The 15,999-nt window shown below is 40.5% G+C and overlaps 5 protein-coding genes across 6 annotated transcripts; 3 read left to right on the plus strand and 2 right to left on the minus strand.

The window, feature by feature from the left end:
- Positions 1 to 962: 962 nt before the first annotated feature.
- On the plus strand, positions 963 to 3,131 carry LOC106296225 (uncharacterized membrane protein At1g75140). Its single transcript, XM_013732307.1, has one exon. The coding sequence runs from the start codon at positions 1,213 to 1,215 to the stop codon at positions 2,959 to 2,961; it is 1,749 nt and encodes a 582-aa protein (XP_013587761.1). The 5' UTR covers positions 963 to 1,212; the 3' UTR covers positions 2,962 to 3,131.
- A 478-nt stretch (positions 3,132 to 3,609) lies between these two features.
- On the plus strand, positions 3,610 to 8,062 carry LOC106300272 (UDP-D-xylose:L-fucose alpha-1,3-D-xylosyltransferase 1-like). Of its 2 annotated transcripts, none has more exons than XM_013736380.1 (5): positions 3,610 to 4,136; positions 4,254 to 4,317; positions 4,894 to 5,141; positions 5,440 to 7,954; positions 8,042 to 8,062. In XM_013736380.1, the coding sequence occupies exons 1-4, from the start codon at positions 4,107 to 4,109 to the stop codon at positions 6,514 to 6,516; spliced, it is 1,419 nt and encodes a 472-aa protein (XP_013591834.1). In that variant the 5' UTR covers positions 3,610 to 4,106; the 3' UTR covers positions 6,517 to 7,954; positions 8,042 to 8,062. The 2 variants fall into 2 exon arrangements, with proteins under 2 accessions (XP_013591834.1, XP_013591835.1); XM_013736381.1 differs by having other exon boundaries at positions 4,951 to 5,141.
- Positions 8,063 to 8,317: 255 nt separating this feature from the next.
- LOC106300275 (J domain-containing protein required for chloroplast accumulation response 1-like) lies at positions 8,318 to 10,027 on the plus strand. Its single transcript, XM_013736384.1, has 6 exons — positions 8,318 to 8,435; positions 8,549 to 8,784; positions 8,884 to 8,949; positions 9,032 to 9,109; positions 9,194 to 9,370; positions 9,471 to 10,027. Exons 2-6 carry the CDS (start codon positions 8,782 to 8,784, stop codon positions 9,507 to 9,509), a joined length of 363 nt encoding a protein of 120 aa, XP_013591838.1. The 5' UTR covers positions 8,318 to 8,435; positions 8,549 to 8,781; the 3' UTR covers positions 9,510 to 10,027.
- Positions 10,028 to 10,090: 63 nt separating this feature from the next.
- LOC106300273 (protein BRASSINAZOLE-RESISTANT 1) lies at positions 10,091 to 12,011 on the minus strand. Its single transcript, XM_013736382.1, has 2 exons — positions 11,622 to 12,011; positions 10,091 to 11,066 (listed from the first exon to the last, which is right to left on the minus strand). Exons 1-2 carry the CDS (start codon positions 11,880 to 11,882, stop codon positions 10,326 to 10,328), a joined length of 1,002 nt encoding a protein of 333 aa, XP_013591836.1. The 5' UTR covers positions 11,883 to 12,011; the 3' UTR covers positions 10,091 to 10,325.
- A 626-nt stretch (positions 12,012 to 12,637) lies between these two features.
- On the minus strand, positions 12,638 to 13,697 carry LOC106300274 (pathogenesis-related protein 5-like). The gene is made up of 2 exons (XM_013736383.1): positions 13,581 to 13,697; positions 12,638 to 13,495 (listed from the first exon to the last, which is right to left on the minus strand). The coding sequence occupies exons 1-2, from the start codon at positions 13,630 to 13,632 to the stop codon at positions 12,804 to 12,806; spliced, it is 744 nt and encodes a 247-aa protein (XP_013591837.1). The 5' UTR covers positions 13,633 to 13,697; the 3' UTR covers positions 12,638 to 12,803.
- Positions 13,698 to 15,999: the final 2,302 nt, after the last annotated feature.

The following is a 15,999-nucleotide window of genomic DNA, read 5'->3' on the forward strand; positions in this document are numbered from 1 at the left end:
CAAACTCCTAAACCAAAGTATTTCATGATTCACTACTTCCACTCATCTATCTTCAAAACAAATCAATTTTATCATATCTTAATTTATATCACTTAAAACTGTTTATAATTACTTGATTTTTATTTTTCACGCATCAAAATATTTTTTTACAAGATTTATAAATTATTTTTAAAATAAACTGGTACCAGACGACTTAAACTTCAGTCGTCCAGACGACTTCCAACATCTCAGACGACTCAGACGATTTACTGAGGCTATATTCGTAAAAATGACTTCTATTTTTTTGTTTGGTCACAAGGGGTTGAGCTGTAATTTCACTAGGCTTTTAGGTTAGTTTTGCATTTGATTCAAGTTTGGGTATAGGTTTGGGATTAAAATCAAGTTGTGGGTTAGTTTTGGAAAAAACCCTAAGTACATATAGGTTGCTGCTATAAAGAGAGTATAGTGTGAGATTAGATCATCCGTCGTAGTCACTCGGATCTTTTGTTAGACACTGCGATTGGAATTTACTATAATAAGTTTTGTTTTTTATATATTCAAATAAATTTTCCAGTAAATTTTTTTCTGCATAGATTGAAGTTATCCAACAATCATCAAACAAAGAACAAAATTGTATAAGTATTTAATTTACAAAAAAAAATAGAAATGTTTTAATGATGAACATTAAAATTGCTAATAGATTTTGTTCTCTATATTCAATAAACTTCCAGTAATTTGATGGAAACAAAATTTCAGTATTTTTTTCAAATGGATAGAAATTAATCGTATAAGAATATCACTATTAATTATTCATATGAGTTTTATACACAAAATTGTATCTATATGTAAATTTGCAAATATATAAATACAAAATTTGACAAAAAAGTACAAAATTAGATAGATACTTTATTAATAAATATTTTTAAAAAATAATATGAAGATAATTAACTTTTTGTTCTTCTTATCTTCCCCTAAGCTTTAGCGTAGACCAAAGAAGACCAGAGAGTTTCGGACACAAAGATCTCGAATCAGACAACTTGCTTTTTTAATCTTCTTACATCACAACGTTGTTTGACTTCCAAAAAGAAAAATCTCCAGATAGATTCCGACCGGATAAATCTTCTTCCTTTAAGATCTCCAAACTCCAACAGATCTGCTGCGGTAATGGCGGTTACTTCCTGATCTCAGAGAAGCAAAAGAAAGAAAGAAGAAGAACCTTGGTTGCACTCTTTAATGGCCGGGCTTCAAAAAGGCAAGTCCTTTCTCTTCTGTTTCTCCTTTAGTTTGCTCTTCCTTTCACCGATCGTAACCGCTTCCGAGTCCGATCCGGTACCCTACGAGAACTCAGATTCTAGGTTGCATAGACTCGAGGAGCTCGTTAGGAATCTCACGGAAGTAGTAGCTAGACTAGACGCTAAGTTGTCCGAAACTGGTAAAAAACACGAGATCATCAGTAATGGGGCTAAAGAGAAAGCCAAGGCCTTTTCAGTGACAAAGTACAGTCCTTTCTGGTCCGAGAGATTCGAGTTCACCTCCGCCGTGAAGCTAAACTCCGAGGCAACGTGCATCAACGTGTTGCCCTTTAAAGACCACGAAGGTTTAAGCAAGTACTTCGCCGTTGGGGACTCGAGTGGTAACCTCTACGTGTTCTTGAGAAACGGCGACGTTTTGGTCGAGTTTTTCACCAGCTGTGATTCGCCGATCACCGCGATGGTTTCTTACATGTCTGTGTATAAGAACGAGAGCTTCGTGGTGACGGGGCATCAAAGCGGAGCCGTCTTGTTGCATAGACTCAGAGAGGGCTCTATGGGAGAAGATTTCAGTTCAGCTGTGATGGAGAATGTTGGCAAGTTTGACGGCACGGAGGATAGTTTGGAGGTGACGTTACTAGAAGTGCATCACGTGGGTCGTGTCAGGTACATATTAGCGACTGATCTCGCCGGAAAGCTAACGGTTTTCACTGAGAACAGAACCGTTCACGGGTCCGTTACCCCCACGAGTAGACCGCTTGTGTTCTTGAAGCAGAGGCTGTTGTTTCTCACCGAGACCGGCGCTGGTTCGCTAGACTTGAGAACCATGAAGATCAGAGAATCAGACTGCGAAGGCTTGAACAGCTCTCTAGCGAGAACTTACGTCTTCGACGCTTCCGAGAGGTCTAAAGCTTACGGATTCACATCGGAAGGCGAAGTCATCCACGTGTTGCTTGTCGGCGACGTAACGAGCTTTAAATGTAGAGTGAGGTCAAAGAAGAAGGTTCAGATACAAGAGCCTGTTGCGTTACAAGCCATCAAAGGCTATCTTGTGCTACTCAGCGAAGAGAAAGTGTTTGTATACAATGTCTCGACTCAACACTACGTAAGAACCACGGGTCCTCGTCTGCTCTTCCCTGCTGCGTTAGAAGATCTCAAGTCAACGTTCTTGAGCCATCAATCTAAAACCAAGTTTAAGATGATTACTCCTTTGGTAGCAAGCGACCGTGAGAAGCTTCTTGTGATGAGTTTAGGCGAAGGATACGTGGCTACATACAAATCAAAGCTTCAGAGTTCCAAAGGAGAACTCAACACGATGCTATGGAGCAGTCCTGTCTTCTTCTTTCTACTGTTTTTATTCGGGGCGTGGCATTTCTTCGCTAAGAAGAAAGAGTCTCTCACAGCTTGGGGACCTGACGATCCTTTCGCATCTTCCTCTTCTTCTGCTTCTTTCTCTGAGCCATCTAGGAGAAACAACGATGATCTCATGGATCTGAGAAGAAGATATGTTTCTCCATCACGGTACCCTCCTGGCGCAGCAGCAGGTACTTACAGGTCCGTTGCTTCTAATGACCCGACCTCGAGAAGTTCGGTTGATGCTACAAATTATAGAGCAACAGCGCAGGAGATGAAGTATCGTGGTGGGTCAGGGCTTGATTCTTCAGGTGGTAGGTTTGGTAATAGAAGGGAGAGTTTGTTTGGTGATAACAAAGCTTTGGACAACGAAAGTTAAGGACTTTTTTTTAACGTTTTGCCACTTTTTTTTTGGTTACCGGTTAACGTTTGAAGTTTTTTGTATTTTTGTAACACTCCGGCGAGAAAAAATAATGTTTTACCGGTAGCTTTTGTTTCTCGGGACACATCTTGTTTAGTCAAACTCTTGTAGATTTGTACCGCGCTGTAGTTTTTCTTGTGGCACTCTCAAAATCAGATTGAAAATCAATTTATTATTGTTTCAAGACGCATGATATTACAAGACCTTAAGAGTGCATGTCCATATGTTTTATAAACCATGACACTCTAAGCGGGACATAATCTTGGAGTGGCTGCGGCCAATATGGTCTGGCTGCGATCTTTGAGGCATTACGGTTTCAGGTTGTCTCCATGCAGCCTCAAAATGGTGGTCATCTTCTCTTTAGTAGGATTTCGAGTTAAAAGACTAGGATTATCTCCGTTTGTATCTCGGTTTAGTTGAAATTAATCCGGTTTGGTACACCCGATTGGGATCCGATCCAAGATGTAATTTCGGTTTAGTCGGGTCGATTAAATGTACCTCAGTTTGGTACTTTCAATTCGAATCCAAGATGTTATCTCGGTTTGTATTGGTTCTTCTTCTTCCCCTTATTGAAAGGGTAAAATGGTCAAAGCCTGTAATTGTAACCTCATCATCAATCTTCTTCAAACCCCGTTATCTTCTCTCTTCCTCCCAAAGCCGCAAGACTCTGCAACTCTTAGATGAACGATTCTGTGTTCACTCATTTACTGGACGGGAGATAGCTATCAACCCATATTTGTTCTTCCTGCTTCTGTGATAATACTAATCGAGAAAAACATTGAGTTGAGAAAAGCCTTAACTGAAAACGCACACAAGGTGTTCGAAGAAATTCCGAAAAGAGACACAGTAGAGGATATGCCGCCACTAGAACCGATTCGATTCTTGAGAAACAGTGTGCTCGTAGCTCTCGGCGGGTTCGTGACCATAAACGTGGTTTCCGCGGCAGCCTTTGGTGCATTTCGACTCGCTACAGAAGAGAAACGGAAGAAGAGCGGGTTGCCTTGTGGAGCGTGTCGTGGGAAAGGGTTTTACATATGCAAACTATGCAAAGGAGACGCAACGATAAAATGGTCGCCATTGTATGATCCTGTTTGTATCAATCCATGTCTTTGCCCTACTTGCGATGGTCACAGGTATCAAATGTCTGATTAACAACATATCTAATTGGTTTCTGTTCCAAAAAAAAAAAGACGATGGTGTCGGATTGTGACAGAAGTGAAACTTTGGTTTTGTTTCTTTTGGTATTGCAGGGTACAAAGATGTCTCAACTGCTTAGGGAAGGGATACTGGTGACTCTTTTGAATCTTCCTTGGGGTTAGCTTATGATTTAATCATCTTTGTGATCACAAATGCTTTTTTTGAATCCTCAATAAAAAATAGCTATAGTGGTGGTGGTGGATTTGGCAATCTTGCCTGACCTCTGCATAGATGACCTGAACTGTTGTTGTTAATTGGCCGTAACTTTAGTTAGAATATGGAATATATATATATATATATATATATGGTGAGTTAGCTACCAAAATAGTTGCAGAGCTTAATATGTATATGCGTCAGGATTCGAACTATGGTCGCCTTGGAAACTTAGTCACTTTTTAACTTATTTCTTTCTCTTTAGTTTTGTATGTTAAAATGACATTTGATCAAGAACAATGACTAAAGCTGTCAGCACAAACAAGTCAAGATAGATTGTGGAATTAATTGTTTGATAAATCTTAAGATATTAAATAAGTACACTATAAATTAACTAAAAAATGGACATTAGAATTTAGAACAAACATTAAGGAATGAAGAGTAATTAAGGAAACCAAATCAATCAATCATATTGCTTACTGTATTATTATATTTTTAAAAATAAAGAAAATTTAATACACAAGGATTTGAATCACACAGAGGGAAAGGAAGGAAGGGTTTATCAATTAGGACTAACACTAGTGCGTCTTCTCATAGAAACTCAAATGACTATGGCGGGTCGCAGAGACAGACTCCATCACCTCCGCGGATCTCGAATAGCGATCGCTATCCTCGTCGGAATCCTCATCGGTTGCATCTGCACCGTCTTGTTCCCGGATGGCTTCTTCAACTCGGGATCATCGTTTACAGTTAACGAACAACGCCTTTCGCAGTCTACGACCTCTAAGGTACTTTACAATCTTACGCCCTAAACGCATGTACGTACACGGTCGTTAGATCAAAATTAGAGCATGTACTGCGCACGTGAGCAATTGTATGCATTGTGTTGGGCTCTGAAGTTTCAATATTAACGCAGTATCTAGAACTATATTTGGCGGTTGATAGATATCAAGATTTGAGTCTCTTGCTGAGTTCTTTTGTTTGTTTTGAGGATTCATCATCTTCATTGGTTACATATTGCATTTTGTTCAATCATTATGTTTACCTCTATGTTCGAGTTTGACGGGTGAGATTTATCTTTTTCAGGTAGGGCAGGCTTCGTGTGAATCGTCTGAACGGGTCAAAATGCTCAAATCAGACTTTGCATTGATCTCTGAAAAGAACGCCGAGTTAAGGAAGCAGGTCAGAGAGCTAACAGAGAAGGTGCGGTTAGCTGAACAAGATACGGAGAATACAAGGAAACAAGTCTTAGTTTTGGGAACTGAGATCAAGGCTGGATCTTTTGGCACCGTCAAGAGTCTCAGAACTAACCCAACCGTGGTTTCCGACGAGTCTTTTAACCCAAGACTAGCAAAGCTATTAGAGAAAGTAGCTGTTAATAACGAGATCATTGTGGTTCTTGCAAATTCAAATGTGAAACCAATGTTGGAAGTGCAGATCGCTAGTGTAAAGAGAGTGGGTATACAAAACTACCTGGTTGTCGCGTTGGATGATTCTATAGAAAATTTCTGCAAATCAAACGGAGTTGCCTATTACACTAGCGGAGGTAATCACACTGTTTCAGGGCTGAAGTTCCGCGTCTTGAGGGAGTTCTTGCAGCTTGGCTATGGTGTTCTTCTATCAAATGTGGACATTGTCTTTCTGCAGAACCCTTTTGGTCATCTTTACAGAGACTCTGACGTGGAGACCACGAGCGATGGCCATGACAATAGCACAGCTTATGGGTTCAACAATGGGTTTGATGAACCATCCATGGGATGGGCTAGGTATGCTCACACTATGAGGATATGGGTTTTCAATTCCGGCTTCTTCTACCTAAGACCAACTCTTCCTTCAATCGAGCTACTCGATCGCGTGGCGGATACGCTTTCCAAGGCAGACGCATGGGACCAAGCGGTTTTCAACGAGCAACTCTTTTACCCTTCGCATCCTGGATACACTGGCTTACACGCTTCAAAGAGAGTCATGGATATGTACGAGTTCATGAACAGTAAGGTCCTTTTCAAGACTGTGAGAAAGGATCATGAGCTCAAGAAGTTGAAGCCGGTGATTGTTCATTTGAATTACCATCCAGATAAACTCAGTCGAATGCAAGCTGTGGTGGAGTTTTATGTTAATGGGAAACAAGATGCGCTTGATAGCTTCCCAGATGGTTCTGAATGATAGAGAGAGATGAATGCTTGTTACGCAAGGTAGCTAAAGAAAGAGAGAGAGAGGAAGACAAAGAGAGTGTAAGGTTTTGGACTTATCTGTGTTTTATCCACAACAAAGAAGACGTTAAGAATCTCTTCTCTTTAATAACGCAAACATCCCTTTTGTGGCTTCAATTCAAATCAAATGGAACCCCACACTTACCTCTCTCTTGCCCTGTCTTGTCTTTTTCTGAAGGATTTGTTTCAGCCTTGTCTTTCCTCTGTATTGTATTCCTCTCAGAGCAGTTTTGCTCTGTCAAGATTCCTTTTGTGCTATGCAGACATTTCCAAGCTCAGAAACCTTTCTACTAGCCTCGAACTCACCACCTCTGCTGCTTAATCCCGGCGGCGATGACGTGGACATCGATTTCAGGGATGTCTTTGGTGGTCCGCCTAAACGACGTTCCAAAGTTAACGAACTCACTCGTCATAGCTTCAGCGATACAGCTCTCAGGCGGCTTGACGTCAACGTCGACAACAGCGCCCTGGTTCCGCGAGATGACCTTTGGAATGTAAGAAACGAGAAGCCTGTTTTCGGTGAAGACACATCCGTCCGTCGCCGTTTCACGGCTGACGATTTCTTCGACGATATTTTTGGAGCGAATGAACCATCAAAACACATCCGTAGCCCGGCTCAGCCTCTCCCTCACGAAGCCGAATCTCATGCAAAACAAGTCAAAGCAACAGAGATTCCCACGTTTGGTTCAGCTACTGCCTCGAGCTCTCCTTTGTCAAGAACTTCCGATATGGTGGGCTCTGCTGCTAAATCAGGTTCAGATGGTTATGTTTCTCCACAAGTTGTTAATGGGAAAGGCAGGCAGTTTCACTTCTCTATCTACAAGTGGTCTAATAAAGGAGTTCCTGTTGTCATTTGGGGCAGTTCTAGATTGAGCTTTATGGCTAAATCTGAGAAACATACCGAGTTGTGATATGTGAAAAGGCTTAAGAGAATTGATTTGGCTACTTATGTCATCAAAGTTGACTTATCTTCTCCGGAACACATTCTGAAAGAACTCCAGAGTTAAGCGTGCTTGACCTGCAGTAGTGGAAGGATGGGTGACCTATCGGGAAGTGATTCGCGATAGCATGCGAGTGAGGCAAAAGCATGGGAAAAGTTCGGGTGGTGATTGCAAGGTCAGTAAACAATGATTTCGAGCCTTTAGAAAAATTAACGGACCGATCGCTGGAACGGGATGGGCCCACGGGCCGAGAGAGCGGACGTGGGTGGCCCATTAGCTGTGGGCGGTCAGGCGTTACAACAACACTGAGCGATTTGCGGTCTACTACTTTTGAGAAAGCTGGTAAAGATGAGAAAACAGAAATTGATTCGACGTCTGAAAAAGTTTTATCTGGCAATGTCTCGAAAGCTCATGAAGCTAATGTGAAACCTGACAAGGATAAGAGACGAGGTTGGTTTTTGCTTGGATTACGTTTGTTTAGTTTGATTGGATTAGCTTCCTTTTATGGACTTCGTTTTGTTTTTTCTGTCATTACAGATGAAGATATAGTATTCAAAAGAGAAGTGAGAAAAGATAGAATGGAAGCGAAGACCATGGGAAGCTCTGATATCAAAAATCAAGAATCAAAAAGAAAGAACAAGGCAGAAGAAGCTCTTTGGATAGCCCGATGCCTGATAAAGCCTGCTTCGCTAGTACACACGCAGCACCAGAAGTTGGCAAAGATGGAGTCAAAGGGAAAGTGATGGACTTTGTTAAGATTTTCAGTCAAGGAGCTTCGGCTGGAGCAGGTGGGGAATCTCTTGGTAAAAGCTCTAGATGGAGAGCTAAAGAAAGTCTCGCTACTGATATCAATAAAGACGGCGCTAAGACCAGAGAAACTGGAAACATTCCTGATCAACAAACGAAACCGATTCCAGATATCCCGGCTATGGTACTTAATCCGCAAATTAAGATCTTGCTACATGTTACGGTGTTTCTTTGTTTGTGATTCCTTGTTACAAGTAAATAATCTTCTTGCGGGATCATGATCCGAAACCTTCACAGGCAACTCAGAGAAAGGTTTCAGATCGGGTGAACGTGAACAATAATAAGACTAGTGGTGTTACTGAACAAGAGAAGAGACAGGAACCGAGCAAAAGTAAGTTATTGGATTGGTGTTACGGATATTAAACCTTCTTATCACTAAAGAACTAAAGAACATTTGACCTCACCGGGTTTTTCTTCTGTCAGCACATACTACCTCAGAGGATATAGACGAGCCTATTCATGTAAATTTCATGGTAAGGCTAACATTATGCACTATATAACCTTCAAGTTTTGAATCTTAGCTTTTAGGTTTCTGTTTATAAATGGCTTGGAACTTGTAATGTGCTGTGCAGGTAGAGGATGTAACACAAGATGAGAATTCTCTGGAAGAAACCAAAAACGATGCTGAAGAAATCCAGGTAACACTAGTGCAAACTGCAAAGAGATATAATACTCTTTTTTACGATACAAAACCTCATAATGAAATCGGAACCTGTATAGAACATCGATGCTAAAATCCGCAAGTGGTCAAGCGGAAAGAGCGGAAACATCCGGTCTCTGTTGTCCACACTGCAGTATGTAAGTATTCTATCAGAGGTAACATATTGGGTCTACGGATTAGCCCTTTTGCACAAGTAATGTTATGGAAGCTTTACTTGACAGATTCTATGGCCCGGGTGTGGATGGAAGGCGGTTCCACTTATGGACTTGATAGAAGGAAACGCAGTTCGAAAATCGTACCAGAGAGCATTACTAATCCTTCATCCAGATAAGCTACAACCGAAGGGTGCTTCTGACAACCAGAAATACATGGCTGAAAAAGTTTTCGAGTTATTACAGGTTCTCTCTCACAAGCAAATAAAATGTTTGTGATGATTCTAAAAAATTGCAGGATCGTTTGAATCTAAATTCTTTCTTTTTGTCTGGTTCAATCTTATAGGAAGCATGGGACCATTTCAACACTCTCGGACCAGTTTAAAGGAAGATAAATCTTTTAGTCTTTTAGTTCTTTACTCAAGGGCTATGCAGTAGAAGTGTACAGTTACGGTTGTGAATCAAAAGATGTTGCAGAGTTTTTAATACACACAGCTTTACACCAATTCTTGTTTGTTTGTTGATGAGGCTTTAAAGAGTTGATGAGGCCCATCAATAAGGATTTTAGTGGTTAGCCGTTAGAAAGAAAAAGGGAAAAAGAAACGGCATGCGAAGGTGAGGCTAAGGTTGAGATGGAGTTGTGTTGGGATGGCTTTCAAACTTTTGTGAATGACCATCTTACAGCTTGCTTCAGATACCAAGAATGTAATGCTGAGACTGACCGCACTCAATTTGCGTTCCATGTGACTTGTTTGTATTCAGAAGACAGACTCAACTCAAGAGTGTATTCATTATGAAATGTAGCATTTGTAGGTAGTTGTGTTATTCTTCTAGCTAGCTTTGTCTAACTAGATATTTGATGATATGTGTTAGTTTTTGACAAAAATATTGAACTGCAAGGAAATACAGATTTGTCACAAAACATGTTACGCAAATTATGGATCTTTGATGTTGAGAAGCAAAATGGGCTCAAGACATGATACATCACCAATTAATTTGATAAAGACAACACACAACGCTTTCAAGCCGCTCATGAATGTTAACATTTGTAAGGAAACATAATAATATTCATACATCTTGACATATCTTTATCTACAAATAATGCTTTTGAAATCAAGCTCATGAATTGAACAAATGAGATTCCATAACGATCCAGAGATACCTGGAAGAAGAATAGCTTCTCAGTTTCAAGTGATCAAAGTCAACCACGAGCCTTGCCGTTTCCAAGTGTAAGCTCCAGATCCTCCATACCAACATCATGTATCATCTCTCCTTCCCACGGCTTAACTTGTCTATTCTCAAATTTAAACTCAGAGCTTTGACCAATCTCTTGGAACACGCCAGCAGCATTTGGAGACATATGCTGAGGCACAGGAGGAGGTTTCACAAGATTGAAAGTAGGAGATGTTGGCACCATAGAGCCAGATAATGGTTGCTGTTGTGCAAACTTCTGAAAGCTTATCCAATGACCAGAGTCAACAGTGGACGCGTCAGACTCATCACACTCAGGTATAGTCGCCGGAGCATGAAACTGGCGATGAGTGGGACTAGCAGGCGCAGAAACCGCGTAGAAAGGATAGTTAAAGGACGCCATTGATTGTTTAGCGTTGGCCATTGACTGCTTAGCAATAGACTCCCAGTTGGGTAAAGGTTTAGGGTTCTTGGAAGTTGGAGATGAGAGCGGTGGAGTGACGGGACAACTGTTTGAGATTCTGAGGGAAGGAAGAGAGGAAGGGATGCCTTCGTTTCCGAGGAAGGGGAAGAAGGGGGAGCTGTTGTTGTTTGGTTCACCACGAGAAGGACTGGGGAAAGATGAGGAAGAAGGGCTGACTTGGTAAGAAGGGATGGGACTTTGAAAGGCTGAAGAAAGAGGGCTTTGGTTTTGGGATGAGTAATGATGATACGATGTCCCAGCTATCTCACTAGGTAGAGGCTTGCATCCCTGTTGATTTAAATGAAACAAACAAACAAACAATGTCAGAATCAATCAGCGGTAAGGAAACAAATGCAAAGACATTTCAGACAAAAACTGCAAAAAAAAAACCAATGCCCTGAGGTTCGGACATGTTTTAAGGCTTTTGTCCTAACGACCATTATAGAACTAAATCAGCGGTAAGGAAATAACTGCAAAGACTTTGGATTCAAGTAAAGACTTTAAGACTGCTAATAGCTCAAGAAGCAGAACTACTGAATTACAATTGATTTAAGATGTGAATCTATCAGAAAAGTAAGACAAGAAGCTGAGGTTCCGACATGTTTTTTAGAGCTTTGGTCCTAACGACCATTAGCTGTTTCTTACAAAACACACGTATCACTCTGAGATTAGTAATAAAAATGCTAAATTTAACTTTTTAAGACATTAGATCCGTTTAATAAAGACATGATCTTTAATCTAAAGAAGGCTAGAATCAGATTCAAGCCCTCAATTGAAAGTCATTAGATTTACACTATCTATACAGAGATAAGCTCAGATCTGAAAATTAGATTGGGGATTGACCTTGCGATAAGTGGTGCCATCTTCTTCAACAACCCAACCAGCTTCAGAACAGAGAGCCTTGAGGACCTCATTGTTATCGCAATGCTTTGGGAGGTTGTAATCACCTTGTGCTCTTAGCCCTGTGTATATCTTGGCTGCTACGGCTCTTCTCCGTCTCTCTCTCCTCCGATTGTTCTCCCTCTCCCTCCACGACGGTTTCCTCCTCGCTGCAGCCGCAGCTGCTGCCGCTGCTGACGTCGACGTAGCTCCATCTGACGTCATCCTACGAGCTTGGATGGGTGTGAGGGTGAAGATTGTGTGAACGTAGACTGAAGAAGAAGAAGAAGGTAGTGCTCACGAGGAATACGCTTTTCCTTCGCTGGAATCGAGGAGGAAGAATCTCTCTTTCCTTATCCAAATTAAAAAATATTAAAAAGGAAGTATAGTTGGGTTTGATTTTGGGTCGGGCTCTTCGCATTAACAATCAGTGTTTTTATAATCGATCGTCCACATGGGCTTTACATATTTTAAGGGTGAGATTTGCTAGGAGGGTGTACATAGCTAGATGTGGGGTTGAGTGTATATGATAAGAACGCGTTGTATGTAGCGTGGGTAATTGTCGAAGTAGTACGTGTGTTCTAATATTTTCTGTGTGTGTGTATCACCCAGAGACACAAAGGAGCAACGACTTGACATGGGTCATGTCTCAGGTAACATTCCTATTTCTCATCACAAACATGCAGTCAACAAGCTGCAACAACTAAAGCTCCTAAATACACTAACAAACCGTCCTCTTGGGTCACATATTCTTACCCATTCCCATCGCTTAAAAGGTTTGAGTATATATAGTAGTAGTTAAATTCTGTCTCTTTTGGGTTGATTGAAGATGTTGTTATTGCTCTCTCTCTCATGTTTATAGATGCAACAAGCTATGGCCTAAAAACAAAGAAGCCATCTAATCTCTAATCAAGCATCCATCTTTATTCCACCAGATATCGTTTTGTTAGGATGTAATTATGTATTCCAAAAGATACAAATGAAATCAACAATGCAAATGAGATGTGTAACAACTACATACGGTTAGAAAAATCTTTTTTTTTTTAAATAGAAGAAGATGATAAAACGTCATAATCTTTCCGTGCATAGCAAGCAAACAAACGTGAAAGACAAACCCTACCCGATTCCAAACCGGAGCTCTGATTCTTAAGACCGGGTGGGACAGAAAGTGATCACGTAGTTAGCCCCAGAACAAGTGAAAGTACTCGTCGCATCGTCATAGGCGTAACTGTAAGCGCTAGGGCAAGCGTTCTTAAACACGGCCGAGAAATGAGTCGGAGAACAAGTTTGCGGCGTCGCGTGAGCGCCTGTGCAACAGAACTCCGGCGCATTAAACGCCGCGCAAGCGCTCTTACACGCAGCGACGATTCCCGTACGCGGATCCATGATCTGAAGCACGCTAGGGCAGACACTGTTGACGTCGGCGACGCAGCCTGCGTATGTGCAGTCACCGGAGCCTCCATGGGGTTTGATCCCCATCTCGACGTTGTAACCGTCGACGAGACTCACGTCGTAGAAATCCTTGCCGTAGGCGCCTGATCCGACGGTGAACTCGGCGAGAGTGGTCGGTGGAACTCCGCCGCCGATGCATTTGAGAACGCCGCCGCAGTCTCCGGTGACGCAGTTGCCGTGTCCGGAGGAATCGAAGCTGCAGCCGGTGCGTGCCCAGAACCGGCCTGACCATCCCGGAGGAGCGGTTAGCTGTACGGAAGCGCCAGAGGTGAGGGGAAAACCGCCGTCGCCGAGGGTGTTGCTGTTGCCGGAGAGGATTCCCGGCCAGACGGTGTAAGGACAACTGTTTTGTAAAGTGATGACGGTGGCTGAAACAGCAATGACATCTGCAGTTTCATTACAAAAAACCAAAAGAACTGTCAGTTACAAAAACAAAAACAAAAACAAAAACAGAGTGTGCATTGTTTTTACTTGTGATGAACACGAAGTAGAGAAGAATGTGAATACTGGAGAGGTTCGCCATTTTTCTGTTTGTGAGTTTATGTGATGATGATTTGCGATGGTGATAATGAAGGTTAGTTACCCCGCACCAATCCTTCTTTTATAACTGCTGGTTCGAAGGTATAATGTTTCATTAATTGTAACTTTCTGATATATTTACTGTTTATGGTTAAAAAAAAAAGGATATGATTTTCGTGAATAGTCTTTGTGCCGTTCATCTTCTTTTGTCTCTGACAATTTTTTCTTTACTCTAATTGGTTTATTCGTGGTTAATTTGGTGTGAATTTAGTTTACATTTACGTTTCGAAAAAATAATAAAGTGGGATCACTATTCCGGGTTCATGAATATTAAGTTGACATGCTGTGGTGAAAGAGCATGCCCCAATTATTAACTGCTCAATGAATCAAAGAGACGTACGTGTGTATTAACCATTTTCACACGTTCTCATGAAAATTCGTTAAAGAAGAAGAAATCACAACATCCCCAGCGCTAGTAGAAACTGTCTCCCAAAACATGTAAACTGGTAAATTTATTTTTGTTTATAGTATTCTTAATTTATTTTCCGCTAGTAGATCCCAAAACATGTCACGAGATTCGATCTCTGCAAATATCGACAATAATTAAAATTTAACATATGTTTTAGTGGTAAAAGAAGCCAGTCAAGAACTAATTAACATGTGTAACACTAAGTGCGTTTTTTCTGGGGCCGACCGGATCAGCCGATAGGGTTTATAAAAAAAATAAAATAATTAACATGTGTATTCATGAATGGGCTCAGTAATAGCAAAGTTGGATTGAATCATATATTGTTTATTTATGAAAGCTTGACATTGTCATGGAATCAAGTTCATGGAATTTTACCAACTTTGTGTAGAAGAAATAAGTTCATGGAATTTTACCAACTTTGTGTATAAACCCGTGACGATTAGGTTTCCTTGAACAAGAGGTATACATGTTAGGCCGTTTCATTATGGATCAATGGTAAAATAGCCAACGTTCTTTTAGGAACTCAAGATTACAAGGTCGAGACGAGCTTAAGCATTTTATAGGGTCATGGTTGTCACTTTATCAGACACTTTTTTCCTTTCCCTGGTGTTTATATTATCATCAAGAGGAATACATGGTAGAATACTAGGTGAGATACTGAAACCGGCGGAGAACATGGGAATCCCCGGAAAAACTGTCTTGGTGTTTATCAAACATTACAGCTACTATTACTTTTTACTAAACAAGGTGTTATAGGTTTAGTTAAGTGGGTTGATATGATTTATGACTATCAAAAAGTGAAAAAGGTAAAAAAAGAAGAAGGTTCAATCAAAACTAACCTTATCTCACTTGCACCTGCTCAGATAAGGAGATAAGATGACATGTGAACAAGCATAATGCATGCAAATAAAACAGGACATGCTTCATATGTTCTTTCCTAAAAGATGATCTAATGGAGCAGTTATATATAGAGCACTGCACGAGCAATAGACTTCTTACTCTCCCTATCTCTCTCATCATCTGCAAAAAAAAAGGTAACATCCTTTTGAGACAAAAGAAGGTTCTGTATGCTTCTTCCATCACCGACGAAGTTAAATTCCTCTGCACCTTTTGACAACAACAATGATAAATTACCTCCTGTTGGGTTCTAACTCAGTGAACACAAAAAGAGTTTCACATTCCCAATACCAATTTTTAGTAGTCTTGTCTGGTCTTGGAAAATTTGAATAACAAATTATAACTTCTTCCTAATTCATGCAAACCCATATAAAAAAAAGGGTTTTTGCATTAGATAACCATAAAACAAATGTTATTTAGCTGTATGGATATGTCACTGTTCTACTTTCATAATCCCTATCTTATCCCTATAGACATGAACCTAAACTGCTCTAACACCTAGATACTGCGTATACAATTCTATTAACCTTATTTTTATTATTCTTTACTGCATATCCACAAAAATCTTATCTTCCCAAAATGGACTTTATTCTCAGACGCTCTTATTGGAAAATAGATATTTTCCATATCCCCTCTCTATTCTCAATACCCTCTTGTATTTGCAAACCCTAAACTAACCTTTCATTTATTTATTATATATCATCTACCTCATAAACATTTATATTTTGAATTAAATAAATCAACCACCATCATGGCCCACAAAGAACCTTAACCAATGAAATTGGAGATGACGCACATGCACTACAAGAAAACACATGCTTAACGACGAAATTTAACGAGGAAAAACAATCCTCGTAAAATTACGTCGAGTTTACGAGGAATTTACGTGAAAAACTAAAGTCATCGTTATTTCCTCGTAACGTAACGACAAAAGTGTTTCGTCGTAAAGTGGATGTAATTTTACGAGTATTTTACGAGGAAAAACTATTTCCTCGTAAATACGAC

Source organism: Brassica oleracea, chromosome C6 (assembly GCF_000695525.1).
Source record: "Brassica oleracea var. oleracea cultivar TO1000 chromosome C6, BOL, whole genome shotgun sequence".
NCBI classification, from domain to species: domain Eukaryota; kingdom Viridiplantae; phylum Streptophyta; class Magnoliopsida; order Brassicales; family Brassicaceae; genus Brassica; species Brassica oleracea.